Source organism: Ursus arctos, unplaced genomic scaffold (genome assembly GCF_023065955.2).
Source record: "Ursus arctos isolate Adak ecotype North America unplaced genomic scaffold, UrsArc2.0 scaffold_34, whole genome shotgun sequence".
Lineage (NCBI taxonomy): Eukaryota > Metazoa > Chordata > Mammalia > Carnivora > Ursidae > Ursus > Ursus arctos.
In genome coordinates this window covers 24,625,940-24,644,046 of record NW_026623030.1, presented here as the reverse complement: position 1 = coordinate 24,644,046, position 18,107 = coordinate 24,625,940, and the positions used below count along the sequence as shown (strand labels likewise).

The 18,107-nt window shown below is 37.2% G+C and overlaps 1 protein-coding gene across 2 annotated transcripts in view; it reads right to left on the bottom strand.

The window, feature by feature from the left end:
• The window catches only part of KNTC1 (kinetochore associated 1), a 68,590-nt gene extending 50,497 nt beyond the window's left edge, over positions 1 to 18,093 (bottom strand). For both annotated transcript variants that reach the window (XM_026514801.3, XM_057305941.1), the window contains exons 1-13: positions 17,981 to 18,093; positions 15,717 to 15,887; positions 9,728 to 9,848; positions 7,780 to 7,895; positions 7,344 to 7,422; positions 6,031 to 6,108; positions 5,125 to 5,159; positions 4,395 to 4,505; positions 3,514 to 3,607; positions 3,097 to 3,149; positions 2,763 to 2,878; positions 2,186 to 2,237; positions 1,369 to 1,467 (exon numbers count right to left, since the gene is read on the bottom strand). In XM_026514801.3, the coding sequence (XP_026370586.2) occupies positions 1,369 to 1,467; positions 2,186 to 2,237; positions 2,763 to 2,878; positions 3,097 to 3,149; positions 3,514 to 3,607; positions 4,395 to 4,505; positions 5,125 to 5,159; positions 6,031 to 6,108; positions 7,344 to 7,422; positions 7,780 to 7,895; positions 9,728 to 9,848; positions 15,717 to 15,845 (1,083 nt within the window). In that variant the 5' untranslated portion in view covers positions 15,846 to 15,887; positions 17,981 to 18,093. The remainder of the gene's footprint in view (positions 1 to 1,368; positions 1,468 to 2,185; positions 2,238 to 2,762; positions 2,879 to 3,096; positions 3,150 to 3,513; positions 3,608 to 4,394; positions 4,506 to 5,124; positions 5,160 to 6,030; positions 6,109 to 7,343; positions 7,423 to 7,779; positions 7,896 to 9,727; positions 9,849 to 15,716; positions 15,888 to 17,980) is intronic.
• Positions 18,094 to 18,107: the final 14 nt, after the last annotated feature.

Sequence of the window (18,107 nt, the reverse complement as noted above, 5' to 3'; positions counted from 1 at the left end):
TTGCCAAGAAAGCTCAGCTTGCATCTAATTATGACAAATCCAAATAGAGGGACATTCTATAACAAAACAGGCGAAGATTCAGAAAATGTTAACGTCTTAAAAAAACAAAAAGACTAGGGAACTATTACAGATTAAAGCAGACTATCATGCGACCATAACAACAAAATTCCATGCATAATGCATTTTTTTTTTTTTTTAAAGATTCTATTTATCTATTTGACAGAGATAGAGACAGCCAGCGAGAGAGGGAACACAAGCAGGGGGAGTGGGAGAGGAAGAAGCAGGCTCACAGCAGAGGAGCCTGATGTGGAGCTCGATCCCATAACACCGGGATCACGCCCTGAGCTGAAGGCAGACGCCCAACCACTGTGCCACCCAGGCGCCCCCCATGCATAATGCTTGATTGGATGCTGGATCAGGGGGAAAAAAAAGTTTTAAAGTAACTGGAATCATTGGTAAAATCTGGATTTGGATGGTATGTTTCATAATAGTATTGTACTAATGTTAAATTTTAATAGTGCTACGGAAGAATGCACTTATTCTTAGGAGAGACCTGCTGAAGCACATAGGGGTTAACAGGCCATGATGTCTGCAAGTAAATTCCAAATGGTTTGGAAAAATAGAATGTGTCTGTGTGGTCTGTCTGCATGTCTGTGTGTGAATATATGAAACAAATGTAATAAATGTTTTTTAAAAAGATTATAATTAAAAGATAAGTCCATAAAAGCAATGACCTTCCCCCCAAATTACTTATCATTCATATTTCCTGTGGGGACACAAGAATACTGAATAAATAGATGATTCAGGTTTTATTTGATTAATACGCTTTTCTTTTCCTTATATGAAGACTGGTCTCTGGCAAGTGTATTCAAAAATATCTGGTAATTGGGGCGCCTGGGTAGCGCAGTCGTTAAAGCGTCTGCCTTCGGCTCAGGGCGTGATCCCGGCGTTCCGGGATCGAGTCCCACATCAGGCTCCTCTGCTGGGAGCCTGCTTCTTCCTCTCTCACTCGCCTGCTGTGTTCTCTCTCTCTGGCTGTCTCTCTGTCACATAAATAAATAAAATCTTTAAAAAAAAAAAAAACAAACAAAAAAAAAAAACAAAAATATCTGGTAATAATAAATGCAGTTGTAAACCTGAGATCCAACCATGTATTACACCAGTTTCCACTCATGCGTAGGTTACTTAACTTTAGAGGAAAAAAAAAAAAAGATTTTTATTTCTTTAAGTACTCTCTACACCCAGCGTGGGGCTCAAACTCACAACCCCAAGATCAAGAGTTGAATGCTCTTCTGACTGAGTCAGCCAGGCACCCCCCAGCTTACTTAATGTGTTTTATTATAAAGTACAAAACACATATCAACGTACTGTGCTAATTCCGGATTGGACCAGAGAGGAAACACTAGATACTTCCAAAGAATACAGTAGTTCCATCGTAGGTAATGAATAAACCATGAGATTTTTCATCTAAGAAAAACAGAAGAGCAATTAGTTTACTAGGCCATATAAATTTATAAGAACAAGATAGTACTTCATAATCAAGGGCCTAGATTAAAACATTTGGTATAAGGCTAAATGCAAAAAACAATTTTATAACTAAGTAGACTACTTATTTAAATGTTACATATAAAATTATGCTTTATTCCACCTTCCAAATCTGTTGAATGAAAAAGCATATACCTGAAGTTCATTCTACAATTTGTATTTAAGGTGAATATAATTCCTAACTGTATGAGTCACTCTCATGAACATTTTCTTGTGGATATTTTTAATCCTGCGATGCTCCATTTAAAATGGGGAGCTGAGATTTATATCCATTTTTTGAAAAGATTTTATTTATTTATTTATTTGAGAGAGAAAAAGAGAGAGAGCACATGAGTGGGGGGAGGAGCAGAGGGACAGGGACAAGCAGACTGTGCTGAATGCGGGGCTCAATCTCACAACCCAGAGATTATGACCTCAGCTGAAATCAAGAGTTGGACACTTAACTGACTGAGCCACCCAGGTGCACCTCCATTTTTTTTTTAAATAAGAAAAAAAGAACTCTGCAGGATTATTTCTGATTTGTAAAGTCTGTGTCAACAAAGAGTTAAAATGCTACAGGCACTATGTAACCACTTTTGTATTAGTTAACACTATTTCTAACACATAATGTGGACAAATGTGAAATAAAATTTTCCAATACCTTCTTATCAGTAGTTGTCAGAGCTACTAATTTAAGATTTGTAATCCCTTGCCTAAAAGAGAAAAGAAAGTTTAAGTGAATCATATAAGTTTTGCCAATTGCTAGATATAGGCTAAATCAAAGGAATATATACATATTTTTAAGATTTTATCTATTCATTTGACACAGAGAGAGCAAGCACAAGCGGGGGGAGCAGCAGAGGGAGAGGGACAAGCAGACTCCCTGCTGAGCAGGGAGCCAGACACCAGGACCTTTGGATCATGACCTGAGCAGAAGGCAGATGCTTAACCGACTGAGCCACCCAGGCGCCCCTCAAAAGAATATTCTGAAAGGTTAAAACTGATTCCCATAGAAGATACTGAAACTGATTTCTTCATGTTTATGGCCCAGAGTGACACTCTCTAACACAAACACTTGGAGGTTTGGACTGCCTGTATGTTCTCAATGAGTTCTCAACAATGGAATGGTCCTAACACTGTCAGTCTGTCCACAGGGATAGTGAGAATGTAATATATAATGAATGATCAAGAAACCTGGTTACAACAGAAGGGAAATCACTACTAGGGTCATAATGTACCATGTGACTGATGAAGGAGAATCTGCTTCTGTGGTGAGAAGAAACTCTTCGATGTGAAGAGAGGGCCAGTTCCATGTGGGAGTCAGAGTGTAAATATCCCAGATGCTCAGCACATTCTGCAAAAAGAGACATTTCACGGACACGTCTTCTTAATGACATATCAAGATCTCACACTGCAGGATCTATCTTTGGATATGTGTACTGAAATAAAGCACAGCAACCAGAGAGTAATCCACCCCAACTAAAGTCCTTGTCTTATGTTAAGTTTGACAAACTCTTGTTGCTCAACATAATGCCAAATGAAAACATCGAAGGAGAAATATCAGAAACATACATCAGTATCGAGAACAAAAAGTAGATTGTCTATCAACTGGAACTTCTTTGCACCTACAAAAGAGAAAGCAAGGTGTGTAAAGATTACATTTCTGTGTTACAGGTAGCCACACTTAAATAATAAGCTAACATTATTTAAGGAAAGGCAGAACTACTACCCTTAAACAAAAAGTTCCCATTCTCACATACCTGCCTCTATATATTTTTAGATGACCACTAAAATGTAAAATCTCCCAAAATGAAGAGTAAAAACTGCAATAGGTCAAGAACAGTCATGTATGTGGACAATTAGCAAACTAATCTGGCTTGTTTCAAAGAGCAGTAAGGTAAAATGGTCCATTCACCAGACTTAGCATATTGACATGAAAATTAAAACTCACTCATAATAACCCCAACTGGTTTCATTAACTTATTTTACCTTTAATAATCTCTGTATCAAGAACATTCTTAACTGTCATTCCTTCTTTTGAAGAGTCTGGTTCCCATTTTGAGAATGCACAGTTACCGGTTCCCTACAGAGGTGAAACAGCACATCAGTTGAAAATTTGGCTCTTAGATCTAAAGTCTCTTCGAAGTAGAAACACCGAAGTCGTACACGTTACTACTTTCAAAATATACTTATGTATTCAAGCCCAACTAGCTTTTACCTTCCAGTTCCTCTCTTAGTCTGCTTTCAACAGAACAGAATGGAAAGAACAGCAAACTTGGCTGTTCACTGTTAGCTTATGAATTTTTAACAAGGAGTGGGCACATTCATGCAACTCACTCCAAAGACATGGGGTAAACTCTAAGACCTCCTCCAGTAGGATGAGATATAGTTTTTGGTTAAGTATCTTCATTTAAGTAGCCACATATTTTTGAAAAAAATTCAAAAATATTAATTTTAAATCATTTGAAACCCTAATGGAATACTGAACTGGATACACAGAGAAATGTGACTGCTTCTTAATATAAAATATAAATCTGGCAGGTAAAAATGTTGCAAATGCTGTAATTATATTGAATTGTTGCCTATTCCTTGAATTAGAAGGTACTCCTTGAATATAATTAGATTTTTATTGTTTTTGCCTGGATTTATAATTGAAAGAAATGCTACGTTTCAGGTAGAAATTAGTGAAAATAAAGAGGCAGTATGTTTTCCAGCATAGAAACTTACGTGTACTTATTGAGTTAATTTTATGACCTAAATTTTATAATTTGTTTCTGTTATACATTACATATTAATTCGTAATTTAACCGAAACTATGTGCTAATGAAGAAACACTTCAGAAGAAAATAAAATTTTATAGAAATAATTACCCCAATTATCACGGGAATTTCACTTGCTAAATCTCTAGCCACAAGGTTCAGACAACCAAGAGTATGATAATTTTCAGTAGAAATAAAACCAGACTTGATTTGTCCTTGTAACTGCAAAATTAAAAAAAATAAGAATGTTAAATATATGCTCCATAGTCCAAACTCCTTGGAAAGATTGATAAAAAATGAGTTTAAATCAATCTGTTATAAATGCATTTTTATTTTATTTATTCATTTTTAAATACATCTTTTTTTTTAATGATTTTATTTTTAAATAATCTCTACACTCAACATGGGGCTCAAACTCACAACCCTGAGATCAAGAGTTGCATGCTCCTTGGGGCACCTGGGTGGTTCAGTCATTAAGCGTCTGCCTTTGGCTCAGGTCATGATCCCAGAGTCCTGGGACCAGCCCTGCATCGGGCTCCCTGCTCAGCGAGAAGCCTGCTTCTCCCTCTCCCACTCCCCCTGCTTGTGCTCTCTCTGTCGCTGTCTCTCTCTCTGTCAAATAAATAAATAAATAAAATCTTAAAAAAAAAAAAAAAAAAAAAGTCGTATGCTCCACTGAAGGAGCCAGCCCCAATAAATGCATTTTTAAATGTCAATGTTACTAAAATGTTATATTAAGCAAATTCCCAAAATATCAACCACTAGACAATATCCAGAAACACTCTCCTAAACTCGCATTAAAAATAAGTTTCAGGAGGACAATGTGGTTTTGTTTTCTTACCTTTTTTGCTGTATTGAAGTCTACATTCTCAATTGCTGCGTGAAAGGGGAGAGCAAACTAAAGTTATAGTATTAACCTATAAAATATATGCAAGTCACCCTTGTGTGTCAAGGTGAGATTATATACACTATTCTTCTAGTGTGAAGCACTGGAGACTTTTCAGTTTTGCCCTTGACCACTGATATAAATTGTGACAACATGGCATAGTCAGGGCATCAGCCAGGTTGCGTCTTAGTCCCTGGAGTGACTCTGCATACTTTACCTTACCACATTTCTCCCTCTTAAGGGGGTCTTCTCCCTGCTCCAACTCTCCTATTCAAGCTCTGAAGTCTTACCTGTAAAGTCTTCATCACTTTGCACACATTTTGGAAGAGCTCTTTTACTTGTCTGATTCCTTTGTTAAACTATGAAGAACTATGTCTTGTGGTATCCCCAGGACTTTGTACATTCTTGGCACAAAGACTATGAAAAAATATTTGTTGAACACATGCCCCGAACCAATTCCTCAACCTTTCCCAGCGCAGAGGGATGTATGGTCCGTACCACTCACTGAGCAAATACTATGGATTATTGCCTGTATTGTTAACATGTTTATACAGTCATTTCAGTTTCCAGGTTCATTCATTCCATCAAAAAGCATTTATTACTATTCTAGTGTATGTCTTGTCTCCCCGACTAAGCTATAAACTCTTTGAAGACTGTAAACAATGTACATTTCTTCAGATTCTGTTGCAGCCCTAATAGTGACAAATAAGCAATATAAGAATACTTAAAAGTATATCTGGTATTACAGAATCTAATTAAACTAAAATAATATTCTTAAAGAGAATATTTAAAATTTAACCCAAAAAACTAATAAGAAATATTGCTGCAAATCAATAATAATTTAAAAAATCCATTACTTACCTTGTTGAATTTTTGCAAGTTGAAGGTTTGTAATACAAAAAAATCCACTGTTTGTAAGCAGCAGCATATAATAGGTACCTATTGAAATAAAATCAAGCCAGTTTCTCTAACAGGTGCATGGATATAAAATTTAAATGTCTGGGGGCACCTGGATGGTACAGTCGGTTAAGTGTCCAGTTAAGCACCTGACTCTTGTTTCGGTTCAGGTCATGATCTCAGGGTCATGAGATCGAGCCCTGTGTTGGGCTCCATGCTCAGTGTGGAGTCTGCTTGAGACTGTCTCACCCTCTCCCTCTGCCCACCCTCCATGAGTACTCTTTCTCTCTCAAATAAATAAATAAATCTTTAAAAAATTCAAGAGTTTGGACCTACCTTAAAAATATGTCAATTTGCTCATTTAAAATCTAATCATCAAATAATATGGTAATGATACAGATAAAGCTTATTTAAAAAGAATTGGTAAGTTATTTACAAAATAATGCTAGCTTCTTTGAAGTTTTTATAAATCAAACTTCACTTCCCAGGAAAAAAAAAATCTCAGATATACTGAAATAAATTAAGGTCCAGTTAACATTTGTTGAACTAAAAATATGATACATATGCTGAAACCTACAAAAACCATTTTATTTATTTTTTTTAAAGATTTTATTTATTTATTAAAGAGAGCACGAGTGCACGCCCAAGCAGGGGAAGCAGCAGGCAGAGGGCGGAGGGGAAAGCAGGCTCCCTGCTAAGCCTGGACCCTGGGATCATGACCTGAGCCAAAGGCAGGCGCTTAACTGACTGAGCCACCCAGGCGCCCCTACAAAAACATTTTAAAAGAATATATTGTCTCTGGGGCGCCTGGGTGGCTCAGTCATTAAGCGTCTGCCTTCGGCTCAGGGCGTGATCCCAGAGCCCTGGGACACAGCCCCGCATCGGGCTCCCTGCTCTGCTGAGAAGCCTGCTTCTTCCTCTCCCGCTCCCCCTGCTTGTGTTCCCTCTCTCGCTGGCTGTCTCTCTCTGTCAAATAAATAAATAAAATCTTAAAAAAAAAAAAAAAAGAATATATTGTCTCCTTGGTAATCTATAAAACTCTCAAAACTATAAATATGAATTTAGAACATTATGTTCAGGGAAAGTACATCTAAACCCCTGAATAGAGCTAAAATACAAAAGCTTATTTCTTATCATAATATTATTTGAATCACTAAAAAAATTAACATTGTATAGGAGGCATAAAAATGAATTCATATAATTTGTTAACTACAAATCTGTTTTTTTTTAATTGGATATTAATCAGAGGACATTGAAAAAAAATTCAAGAAACTTACCTTCACTTGAACCATCTTTCTCAATAATAAGATTCCGGTAAGTACACTGATTTTCATCATTAGCTTTCGGAACAAAAGCCTAATTGCAAATTCATTTCAAATAATAAGATTAAACCCAGAAAAATACAATCAAGAATTATATTCTTTAAAGTCTAGTACTATCAATTGTCATTAGCAATAATTCTACCTATAATTCCAAACATTTTAGTTTTAAAATGAAAAACTATATTGGACAAGCATACTAGGAATAGAATCAAAGCTTAATTTTTCAATTTTGCATTTCCTGCATAAGTTTCAAAGGTATGATTCTAAAATTTAATGTAAGGAACATTATTCTTTTAATTAAAAACAAATTAAGGAATGGTTATGGTTTTAGTTGTCTAAGAGATAATTTCAAATTTAAGTGACAAAAATGAAAAACATAACAGGGTCTTACGTTAGTGAGTAATGTTTGCTTTGATGTTACATGAATAAGATGTAAGTTGCCACTTCTCTCTCCAACCAAAAGAAACTTTCCTTCTTGACAGAGGCCAACTACATCCACTTCGGTATCTGAAAATTTCAAATCAAAGTTACAAGCTTCCATCGAAAATACTTATTTTTAATATTAAAAAAAGTACAAATTTTGTCATTAAAAGTCAACTATTGGGGTGCCTGGGTGGCTCAGTCGTTAAGTGTCTGCCTTTGGCTCAGGTCATGATCCCGGCGTTCTGGTGTTCTGGCATCGAGCCCCGCCATCGGGCTCCGTGCTCAGCGGGAAGACTGCTTCTCCCTCTCCCACTCCCCCTGCTTGTGTTCCCTCTCTCGCTGCCTCTCCCTCTGTCAAATAAATAAATAAATAAATAAATAAAATATTTTTTTAAAAAGTCAACTATTTAAGCTTCTCTTAAATATGTCCAAAAGGTCCAAAAGCTCTTTTCAGGGCTGATTAAAGTAATAAAGAATGTTACTCTTATTCAGTCAACAAATATTTACTGAGCACTTACTACATGCTAAGCAATGCTCCAGGCCTTTTGCATGTATCTGAGAATAGTAACAAAAGAGTCCCACCTTCATGGAGCTCAAATTTCAAGGCAGAAATAGATGATAAACAATTAGGGCATAAGAAATTATATGACTTGTAAAAAGGTGGTAAATTCTCTGGAAAAAAGAAAAAGTAGAGCGGGGGAAGATAGCTTGGAAGAGCCATGCACAATGCAGGGCCAACTGGAGTGCTCAGGATAGCCCTTTTGCATAAGGTGAGATATAAACAAAGACTTTCCATAAATGTATTACACATTAACACAGCCCACTATTTCATGGTGAAATTGTGAATCTTGTAGACCGTTCAGGGTAGATACATTAAGATTCTACAAAATAGGAGTTCCTTCCCTCCATATTGCAATCAAGATTGCCTTCTCACATGCATACCTCCTGATTCCTTTTCTGTTGTCTAAGTTCTTAAACACTTCAACCATCTCTCAAAATTTAAGAAAAAACGTTCACAATGTTTTCACCTATTTTCCAGCACAATCACTGCTTTGTCCCTTAATTTACTCTTACATACATATTTGCATCATTAAAGCCTTTTAATTCAATGAAATAATTCATTAGTTTTTAAAAAGCTTTTTATAGGGGCCCCCGGGTGGCTTAGTCGGTTAAGCATCCAACTCTTGATTTCGGCTCGGGTTGTAATCTCAGGGTCCTGGGATGGAGCCCTGGGTCCCGCTCTGTGCTCAGCCAGGAGTCTGCTTGAGATTCTCTCTCCCTCTGTCCCTTCCCCCACTCACGTTTTCTCTCTCTCTCATAAATAAAAATAAAAAGCTTTTTATACGCCTATATATAAAGATTTTATTTATTTATTTGAGAGGGAGAGTACAAACAGTGGGGGAGGGGCAGAGGGAGAAGCAGACCCCTGGCTGAGCAGGGAGCCCGATGCGATGGGATGCGCGGCTTGATCCAGGACCCTAGGATCATGACCTCAGTTGAAGTCAAATGTTTAACTGAATGAACCACCCAGGTGCCCCTACAGGGCTACATATATTCTAAAAGTATTCAAATATCAGTTGATATTAAAATTATGTATGATTCAGGAACTTGAACAAAATTGGGCTCAATAGGATTCCACAATATTCTAATTTAAAGAAACCATGCAAGTAAAGTTAATTGTTGCTATAGATGTATTTACACGTACATGTACCCCTTAGATTTATTGAGAGAAGGGTTCATCTCAGGATCCCTTGCATCTAGTACTCAGCACAAAAAAGGCACTTGAGATTAACTTTTTAAAATTAGTCCAATTTCAAGTGTTAGAAACAATGGAGTAAAGAAAAGGCAATACAGTCGAAATTGTAGCGAGCTACACCTGACTTCCAATTAATTTTATTGTATTACATTAGACTTACCAAATATAAGATGTAGTTGAAGCACTCTACAAACACTGTCAAGCAGTATCACTGATTGGTCCACTACAATAATAAACCCATTACTTAAGCTGCATGCTTGTATCTTTGGATTTAATGAGGCCTGTGGGAGGGAAAAGCAGGACTAAAATAAAATGTTTTTATACACGTTTAACATACTTACTGAGAGTATCATCAGAGTCCCAAGCATCCACATTTAAAAGTTAACTTTTTTCTTTAGTCCATATCTCTAATTAGTCAAGTTTTTCTTTCTATGGTATAACGTGAATCCATTCAGAACCCAAAATGGGGAAACAGTCCAAGATTGCTAGGAAAGGACAAGGGATTCTCAGGTGCAAGTCTTTTTTTCCTAAGGGTGGATCCTATGCCTGTAGGAGCAGGCAGGCATCAAAATCAATGAATGAGCCAAGTCTGGCACAAAGCCTCAGTGTCTGAGATATGACGGGGGCCAGGGGTGGGATGTAAACTGGAGGGTTCACACCCCCAAAGATAGTAAAGAGAGCAGAAACAGATTAAACGCCGGTGGAAATGCAACCCTGGCATGGCCATGCCCCATTTACCAAGAAAACTGGATCTTTATGTGAAATGTTCTGAGTTTTCAATATTGGCAGCCAAGTCAACATTTTAAAAAATACTATGCAAGCCAATTATGAGACCCCAGTTTTCAGCTTCTGGTAATTGGAGCTTACATGCAAATATATCTTTTTTTTTTTTTTTAAAGATTTTATTTATTTATTTATTTATTTATTTATTTATTTATTTGCCGGAGAGAGAGAGAGCACGAGCACAAGCAGGGGGAATGGCAGGCAGAGGGAGAGAGAGAAGCAGGCTCCCCGCTTAGCAAGGAACCCAAGGCAGGGCTCAGTCCTAGGACTCTGGGATCATGACCTGAGCGGAAGGCAGCCACTTAACTGACTAAGCCACCCAGGCACCCCAGAAATGTATCTGGACAGTTTAGCGGTTGGACAGTTTAGTGGTTGACAATGCTTGGTGACTTACTAGCTGAGTAATCTTGGGCAAATGCCTCAACTGACTCTCCTGCAAAACAGGAATAATAATAGTAATACCTATAAAGCTGGCTTTTATGAGGATTAAATGAATGAATTCATGCAAAGGCTTAGAAGATAGCCCTACATATAATACATGCTCAATAAATGTTAACTGTTCTTATTCTTCCCTGGCTAGGTTTTAATCCAATCAGTTCATTTTGTGCCTGTTTAAACAGTCACCTTCTCCAGGTGAAATTCTTGAAAATGCCACCACATTCTGATGCCTCTTATGCTTTTTTTAACTTGCTTCCTCTAATAATGAGAAGTTTTATACCAAACCACTACAGAGAAGGAACTATGCTATACCATCCTGGGATGTACCCATACAGTTCTCTCTGCTTGGACAGCTCTCTCTCCTCTTCTTAAGACGTTATTTTTTAAGAGCAGTTTTAGGTTCACAGCGGAATTGAGAGGAAGGTGCAGAGAGTTCCCACATATTCCCAGCCTCCAGACATGCACAGCCTTCCCCACTATCAACATCCCCCACCAGATGGTACACTTGCTACACTGACACATCACCACCCGGAGTCCATAGTTGATAGTTCACTCTTTCTATTGTACACTCTGTGAATCTGAACACATGTATAATGACAGTTCTCTGTCATTATTATATCATACAGAGTAATTTCATTGCCCTAAAAATCCTGGGCTGTGTCTACTGGTCTCTCCTCCCCTCAAGCTCTAATCCCTGACAACCGTTGCTCTTATCACTCTGTCCATAGTTTTACCTTTTCCAGAGTGTCATATCGTTGGAATGATACAGTATGTAGCTTTAGATTGACTTCTCTCGCTTAATAATAGACATTTAAGTTTCCTCCACGTCTTCCCATGGCTTCATAGCTCTTTTCAGGGCTGAATAATATTTTATTGTCTGGATATACCAGTTTATACATTCACCTACTGAAGGATATCTTGGTTGATTCCAAGTTATGCCAATTTTATTTATTTTTTTGTAAAGATTTTATTTATTTATTTGACAGAGATAGAGACAGCCAGCGAGAGAGGGAACACAAGCAGGAGGAGTAGGAGAGGAAGAAGCAGGCTCATAGCGGAGGAGCCCGATGTGGGGCTCGATCCCACAACGCCGGGATCACGCCCTGAGCTGAAGGCAGACGCCTAACGATTGTGCTACCCAGGCGCCCCCATCCAAGTTATGCCAATTTAAATCAAGCTGCTATAAACATCTATATGCAGGTTTTTGTGTAGATTTAAGTTTCAGCTCCTTTGGGCATATACCGTGGAGTGCAACTGCTTTGTTGGTATTGTATAGGTATGTTTCATTTTGGGAGAAACTGTCCCACTGTCTTCCAAAGTGGCTGTACCATTTTGCATTTCCACCAGCCCTGAATAAGAGTTCCTGTTGCTCCACATCTTTATCAGCATTGGGTGTTGTCAGTGTTGTTGATATTGGCCATTCTGATAGGTGTGCAGTGGTATCTCGTGATTGTTTTATTTTTACTTTTTTAGTAATCTCTACACCCAGTGTAGGGCTCAAACTCACAACCCCACGATCAAGAGTTGCATGCTCCTCCAAATGAGCCAGCCAGGTGCCCCTCATGGTGGTTTTAAATTGAACCTCCTTGATGATAAGATGTGAAGCGTCTTTTCATATGCTTGTTATCCGTATATCTTCTTTAGGGCGGTGTGTGTTAGGGTGTTTGGCCCATTTTTTAACCAAGTTATTTGTCTTTTTATAATTAAGTTGGAAGTTCTTTGTATTTTTTTTGGATATGAGTTATTTGTCAGGTAACTATCTACAAATATTTCCTCCCATTCTGTGAGTTTTCACTTTTTGAACTTGTCTTTTGAAGCACAGCTTTTAATTCTGATGAAGTCCAATTTATTTTTTTCTTTTGTCACTTGTGCTTATGGCATCACATGTAAGAAGGCTTTGCCTAATCCAAGGTCACAAAGATTATTTTGCATTGTGTTTTTAATTTCTAATTCCATTTGTTCATTGCTGGTATGTAGGAAAGCAGCTGACTTTTGCATATAAACCTTATATTTCTGTAACCTTGCTATAATTGTTTCAGTTGCAGGAGTTTTTTTGTCAACTACTTCAGATTTTCTATGTAGACAATCAAGACATGTGCAAACAAAGTTTTATTTCTTTCTTCTCAGTCTGTATGCCTCTTATTTCCTTTTCTTGTCCTATTGAATTAGCTGGGACTTCCAGTATGATGTTGAAAAGAAGTAGTAAGAGGGATATCCTTGCCATGTTCTGATCTTACTGGGAAAATTTCTAGTTTCTTCCCATTAAGGATAACGTTATAGGTTTTTTGTAGATATTCTTTATCAAATTGAGTAAGCGTCCTTCTATTTCTAGTTTACTGAGAGTTTTTATCATGATTGTTAGATTTTTTCAAATGCTTTTTTCCATTTATTGATATGATTATGTGACTTTTCTTTAATCTGTTGATGTAAAGGATTACATTGATTTTTTTTTCCAGCTTTCCTGAGATATAATTTGCAAATAGCATTGTTTAAGTTTAAGGTGTACAATGTGATCATTTAATATACATATATATTGTGAAATGATTACCACAATAAGGTTACACATTCATCACCCAATTTTCAAATGTTTAAGCAACCTTGCGTACCTGGGATAAGTCCTACTTGGTTGTAGTATATAACTCTCTTCATATATTGGATTCAATTTGAGAATATTTTGTTGAGGACTTTTGCATTTCTGTTCATGAAAAATCTTGGCCTGTAGTTTTCTTTTCTTGCAATGTCTTTGCCTGGTTTAGCTATTAGGGTAATGCTGGGCTTATAGAATTAGTTAGGAAGTATTCCCTCTGCTTCTATCTTCCGAAAGTGATTGTAGAAAATTGGTATAATTTCTTGCCTACATGTTTGGTAGAATTCACCAGTGAACCCATCTGGGTTGGTTCTTTCTGTTTTGGAAGGTTATTAATTACTCATACAATTTCTCAGAAAGAGGCCTATTCAGAATGTCTATTTCTTCTTGTGTGAGTTTTAGAAGATTATGTCTTTCAAGTATGTGGTCCATTTCATTAAGTCATCAAATTTGTGGGCAGAGTGTTGCTCTTAGTATTCCTTGATTATCCTTTTAATATCCATAGGGTCTGTAGTGATGTCCCCCTTTCATTTCTGATATTAGTAATTTGTGTTCTCTGTTTTCCTTAATTAGCCTAAAGACTTACGGATTTCATTGATCTTTTCAAAGAAACAGTTCTTGGTTTCATTGATTTCCTGTTTTCAATTTCACTGATTTCTGTTCTCTAATTCTTTTTTCTGTTTACTATGGATTTCATTTGCTCTTACTTTTCTAGTTTCCTAAGCAAGAAACTAAGATTATTGATTTTAGATCTTTCTTCTTTTCTAACATATACATTCAGTGTTATAAATTTTCCTGTATGCACTGCTTTTGTTGCACTTCACAAATTTTGGTAAGTTGTGTCTCCATTTTCCCTTTTTCTTAAGGCCCAAGTTAAATGCTAATTTCTTCATGAAATGTTCCTTAAACTGTCCCCACCCACAATGAGCTCTCCTTCCTCTGAATTTCTACTGCATTTACTGTCTGTACCATTCATTTGATATTTAGCATATACTGACTTGCACAACTCAGCAGTTTTTATTGCTGGCATTCTGTTTCACTTTAAGGAAAGATCCCAAAAAGATGGGATAATAATTTACCTTATATTCTAAGTGTTTAGCATAGGATTTTGAACATAGCATTTGCTATGAGTGATGAGCGATACTTCAAGCTAATACAGATGGAATTTTAGTTCCTAGCTGAATTTGAAGCTCAATACACACATACTATTATTTTTCAACAGGAATGCTCAGAGCTCAAGAGAGGCCTGGGCCACTTCCATATTTTGAGGCTTCTGATAATAGTAAAATACAGATGCCACTTTCTCATTACAGGACTTTTAGTATACTTTAAATTAAAATTTTTGCTTTTAACAAATAAACAGTACCAAAGAAAATAATTTATTTGTACTACTCATAATTAACATTTACAAATTCTGTGATTCATAGTCTACTAAAGGCAGGATAGTTCAACAACAATATGCAAGTTGTGTAAAGAATGATCTATTTTTTTCTAAATCCTATCAGCCAGTTTCTTTGAATACATATAGATCCTCGCTTGAAAAAAAAAAAAAAGCCAAAAGCCTACATTTGAGGTCCTTTATGAATAAGGTTCCCAGAAGAGGCCTTTCCTTTCAAGCCCTAGAAGATACAATCTTGTCTCTAATAGTTTGTTTCTTCTTTTCATTTAAACCTTTTATCTTAATTAGAGGATTAAATATTGTATTGACCTACTAAGGGAAGTGAAGGGATCCTGGGCTATAATGAATAAGAATCAGATGCACTTTCTTTACCAAAAAACCCTTTGTTTACAAAAATTACTTTATCAGAAGCAAATTACTGAAAAAGAAAATCTAAGATAAAAAAACTAACTGTAATATTTTCTACAGGATGCAAAAATAAGGTTGTAAACCTGGACTGAAAATGGCAGAAGTATTATTAAAAGAAGAAAATTCATATGTGGAAAGAAATGCATGGAAAGGTCACCTGTTAACCTCAGCAGAATGCTTAACTCAGGGGTGAAGTATGGGGAAGCGTGGGATCAGGAAGGGACCCCAGGGGCTTCAAATCTATCGGTAATGTTTTATTTCCTAAGCTGGTGGTGGGTATTCTTTGTTTTGCTTTATTTACATTCTATTTATCCAAATAGAAGAAGAGCTATGAAATGTTCAGTTTTGTATATAGTGATCTTAAGACAATGAAGGGAAAATACAGATGGAAATTTCCAGTAATCTGAGACTGAACCTTGATTCCCTGATAAAGTGCTACATGCATTTACAGAACATTTACCATGTGACTACTGGGTTTACTAAGCACTCAGCAAAAGTGTTGTAAATGAAAACAGTCAGCATCATAATCATTACCTTTTCAGAGGAGATCTTTGCTAGCAAATCAACTTGATATAAAGCAGTTCCGTGTTCTTTTCTTGAACCAACACTTAGGTACCCGCTTCCTGTATCATCACTGGTCAACAGCTCAATATCATTCCACATGTTTCTGAGATTGTCTTCCTGAGCCAGAAACCACTACTTTCCCTGTGACAACATGTAAAATTAGAGAACAAATTATATTGTTATATAGAATACAGTTCCTTGGGAAATGAAAAGGTTTAATATGTGTGTGTGTGTGCGTGTGTGTATACACACACACCAATCAAGACTTTTCTGTTATTTCTGTAGTCACTAGATACTTCAGACCAATATGATAAATGAAACTGGAGCTCTGATTATCATCAGAGAACAAGGTACTGTCTAGGAACATAGACAAATCTGATCTCAACAATGTATCCTAGAGCTTCTAGTATTTTGTGTGCCTAGCTTGAAATTATAACAAGTTTTCATTTGAAAGAAACCTTTAAGCAGTACAGCAATAAATAGTGGAAGCTCTAAAGTCAGACTATCTGGGATATCTTAGGATGGTTAAGGTTCCAAGATGAACTTTAAAAAAAGTCCATTAACGGTTCCAGTATTATACAGTAAATGAAAATGAAAGGGGAAGAGGGGAAAAAATTGAATCAGGTTTCTGACTGAACCAAAGAGTATACCTGTAACCCTAGGAGAGTCACTTGAACATCTCAACAGCAAAGACTTCTGTAACTCATTTTATGTTTGCGGTAAGTGGGAATAGAATACTAAGATGAAAAACAATCCCTGGATCAGTCACTGGTGGAGAATAGCAACCAAATAATCACAACTATTTTGATAAGTGCTAGCAGAAATATGTTTTAAGTTTTATGGAACATACAGCACAGGGAAGATGCTTTTTCATTTACAACCAGTTGTCCTTGAGCAAGCAACGTAATCCTTCCGTTCCTTAATTCTATGTAATAGGAACATAGTTTCACCTACAAAGATTATGAGTTTAAAAATGAGTATTTTAACTCATGCAACAATGTCTGGCTCATTGCAAGCACTCAATATTAAGTGTTAGGTAATTTATTATTTTCATCGGTGGAAGCAGGTAACATTTAGGCTATGGTCATAGGAGGTTTTTAAATACAGGAAAAGAGTTCTTATGAAGAGTGTGAGCAAGGGTACAAAACAAAGCATGTTAGAACAGACAATAGTTCTAGTGGCTGGTGTTTGGGTGGGAGTTGGAAGGAGATTAAGACAGGAAGGACAGGTTGGGGTGAATACTTTTATGGATCGCTGTGTTACACACCTGAAAAAAATAGAGAAATATTATCAACCTTCCAGGGCTGTCATAGTCACTCATTCAACAAATGTTTATTGATGCCTACTTTGTGTCAGGGACTGTTCTAGGCACCAGAATACAGCCCGGAAGACAGAAAAGGCCTTTATCATTATGAAGTTTATATTCATCTATGAAGGACAAATAAAATAGTTAACGTGTATTGAGTACGCAAGATAGCTTTGAATGCCTTACTCATTTAATCTGCACAACAACCCATTTTACAGCAGAGACACAAGCCAGGGATTAAATAAATGGCCAAGGTCACCTAAAGCGAGTAAATGATGTAGTTAGACAAGATTCAAATTCACGCCTATTAACTGTTATACTGCCTCCCTACAAAAATAAATAAGTGCACGATTACAAACAGTGCCAAAGGTTTTGAACTAAACGATGCTCAGGTGGTGAGGGGGGGTCGTATAAGAAGAACCTGTTAGGTAAGGAAAGAGAGGACATCAGAGCTGAGATCCCAAGAGCAAGAAGCCAACTCTCCAAAGCTCGGGGAGAACAGAGATGCAGGCCGAATGCAAAGGTTCGGAGGCTGGAACGAGTTGGGGGGGGGGGGCTGCCGGGCCACAAAAAAACAGAACAATGCAGAAGCTAAATGAATCCTTGACTTCAAGATTGGTTTTTTTATGCTCGGTACTACCTACAGGGAAAAGACACTAAGGAGACGAGTGACATGATTTGATTAACGATTTGAAATCGGTTGAGCTGGTGGGTGGAGAACCAATTAGCGAATTAAACTAAATGAAAGTGTCAGTTAGGCCCCCATGCACAAACGCTCCCAGCTAGACAACAGACCGGCAAGAATCGACTTCAAACTCTCTCCCGCCAGCGCCTTGACGGGAAAACACCCGAACTGAGCTGAGGCCGCTGTTACTTCGACCTGAACCCAACCCCAGGTCTCTATAGCAGCGCGTTTCCCCCTCCTCACCTGCAACTGAAGAAACTAAAGTAGAAGACTCAAACTTATCTTCCTGCCACCCACAACTGTCCCTAATCTCTTCAGGTTCTGGCCCTCAGGTTTAAATTGGCGGGAGAACACCAAGCCCAACCCCTTT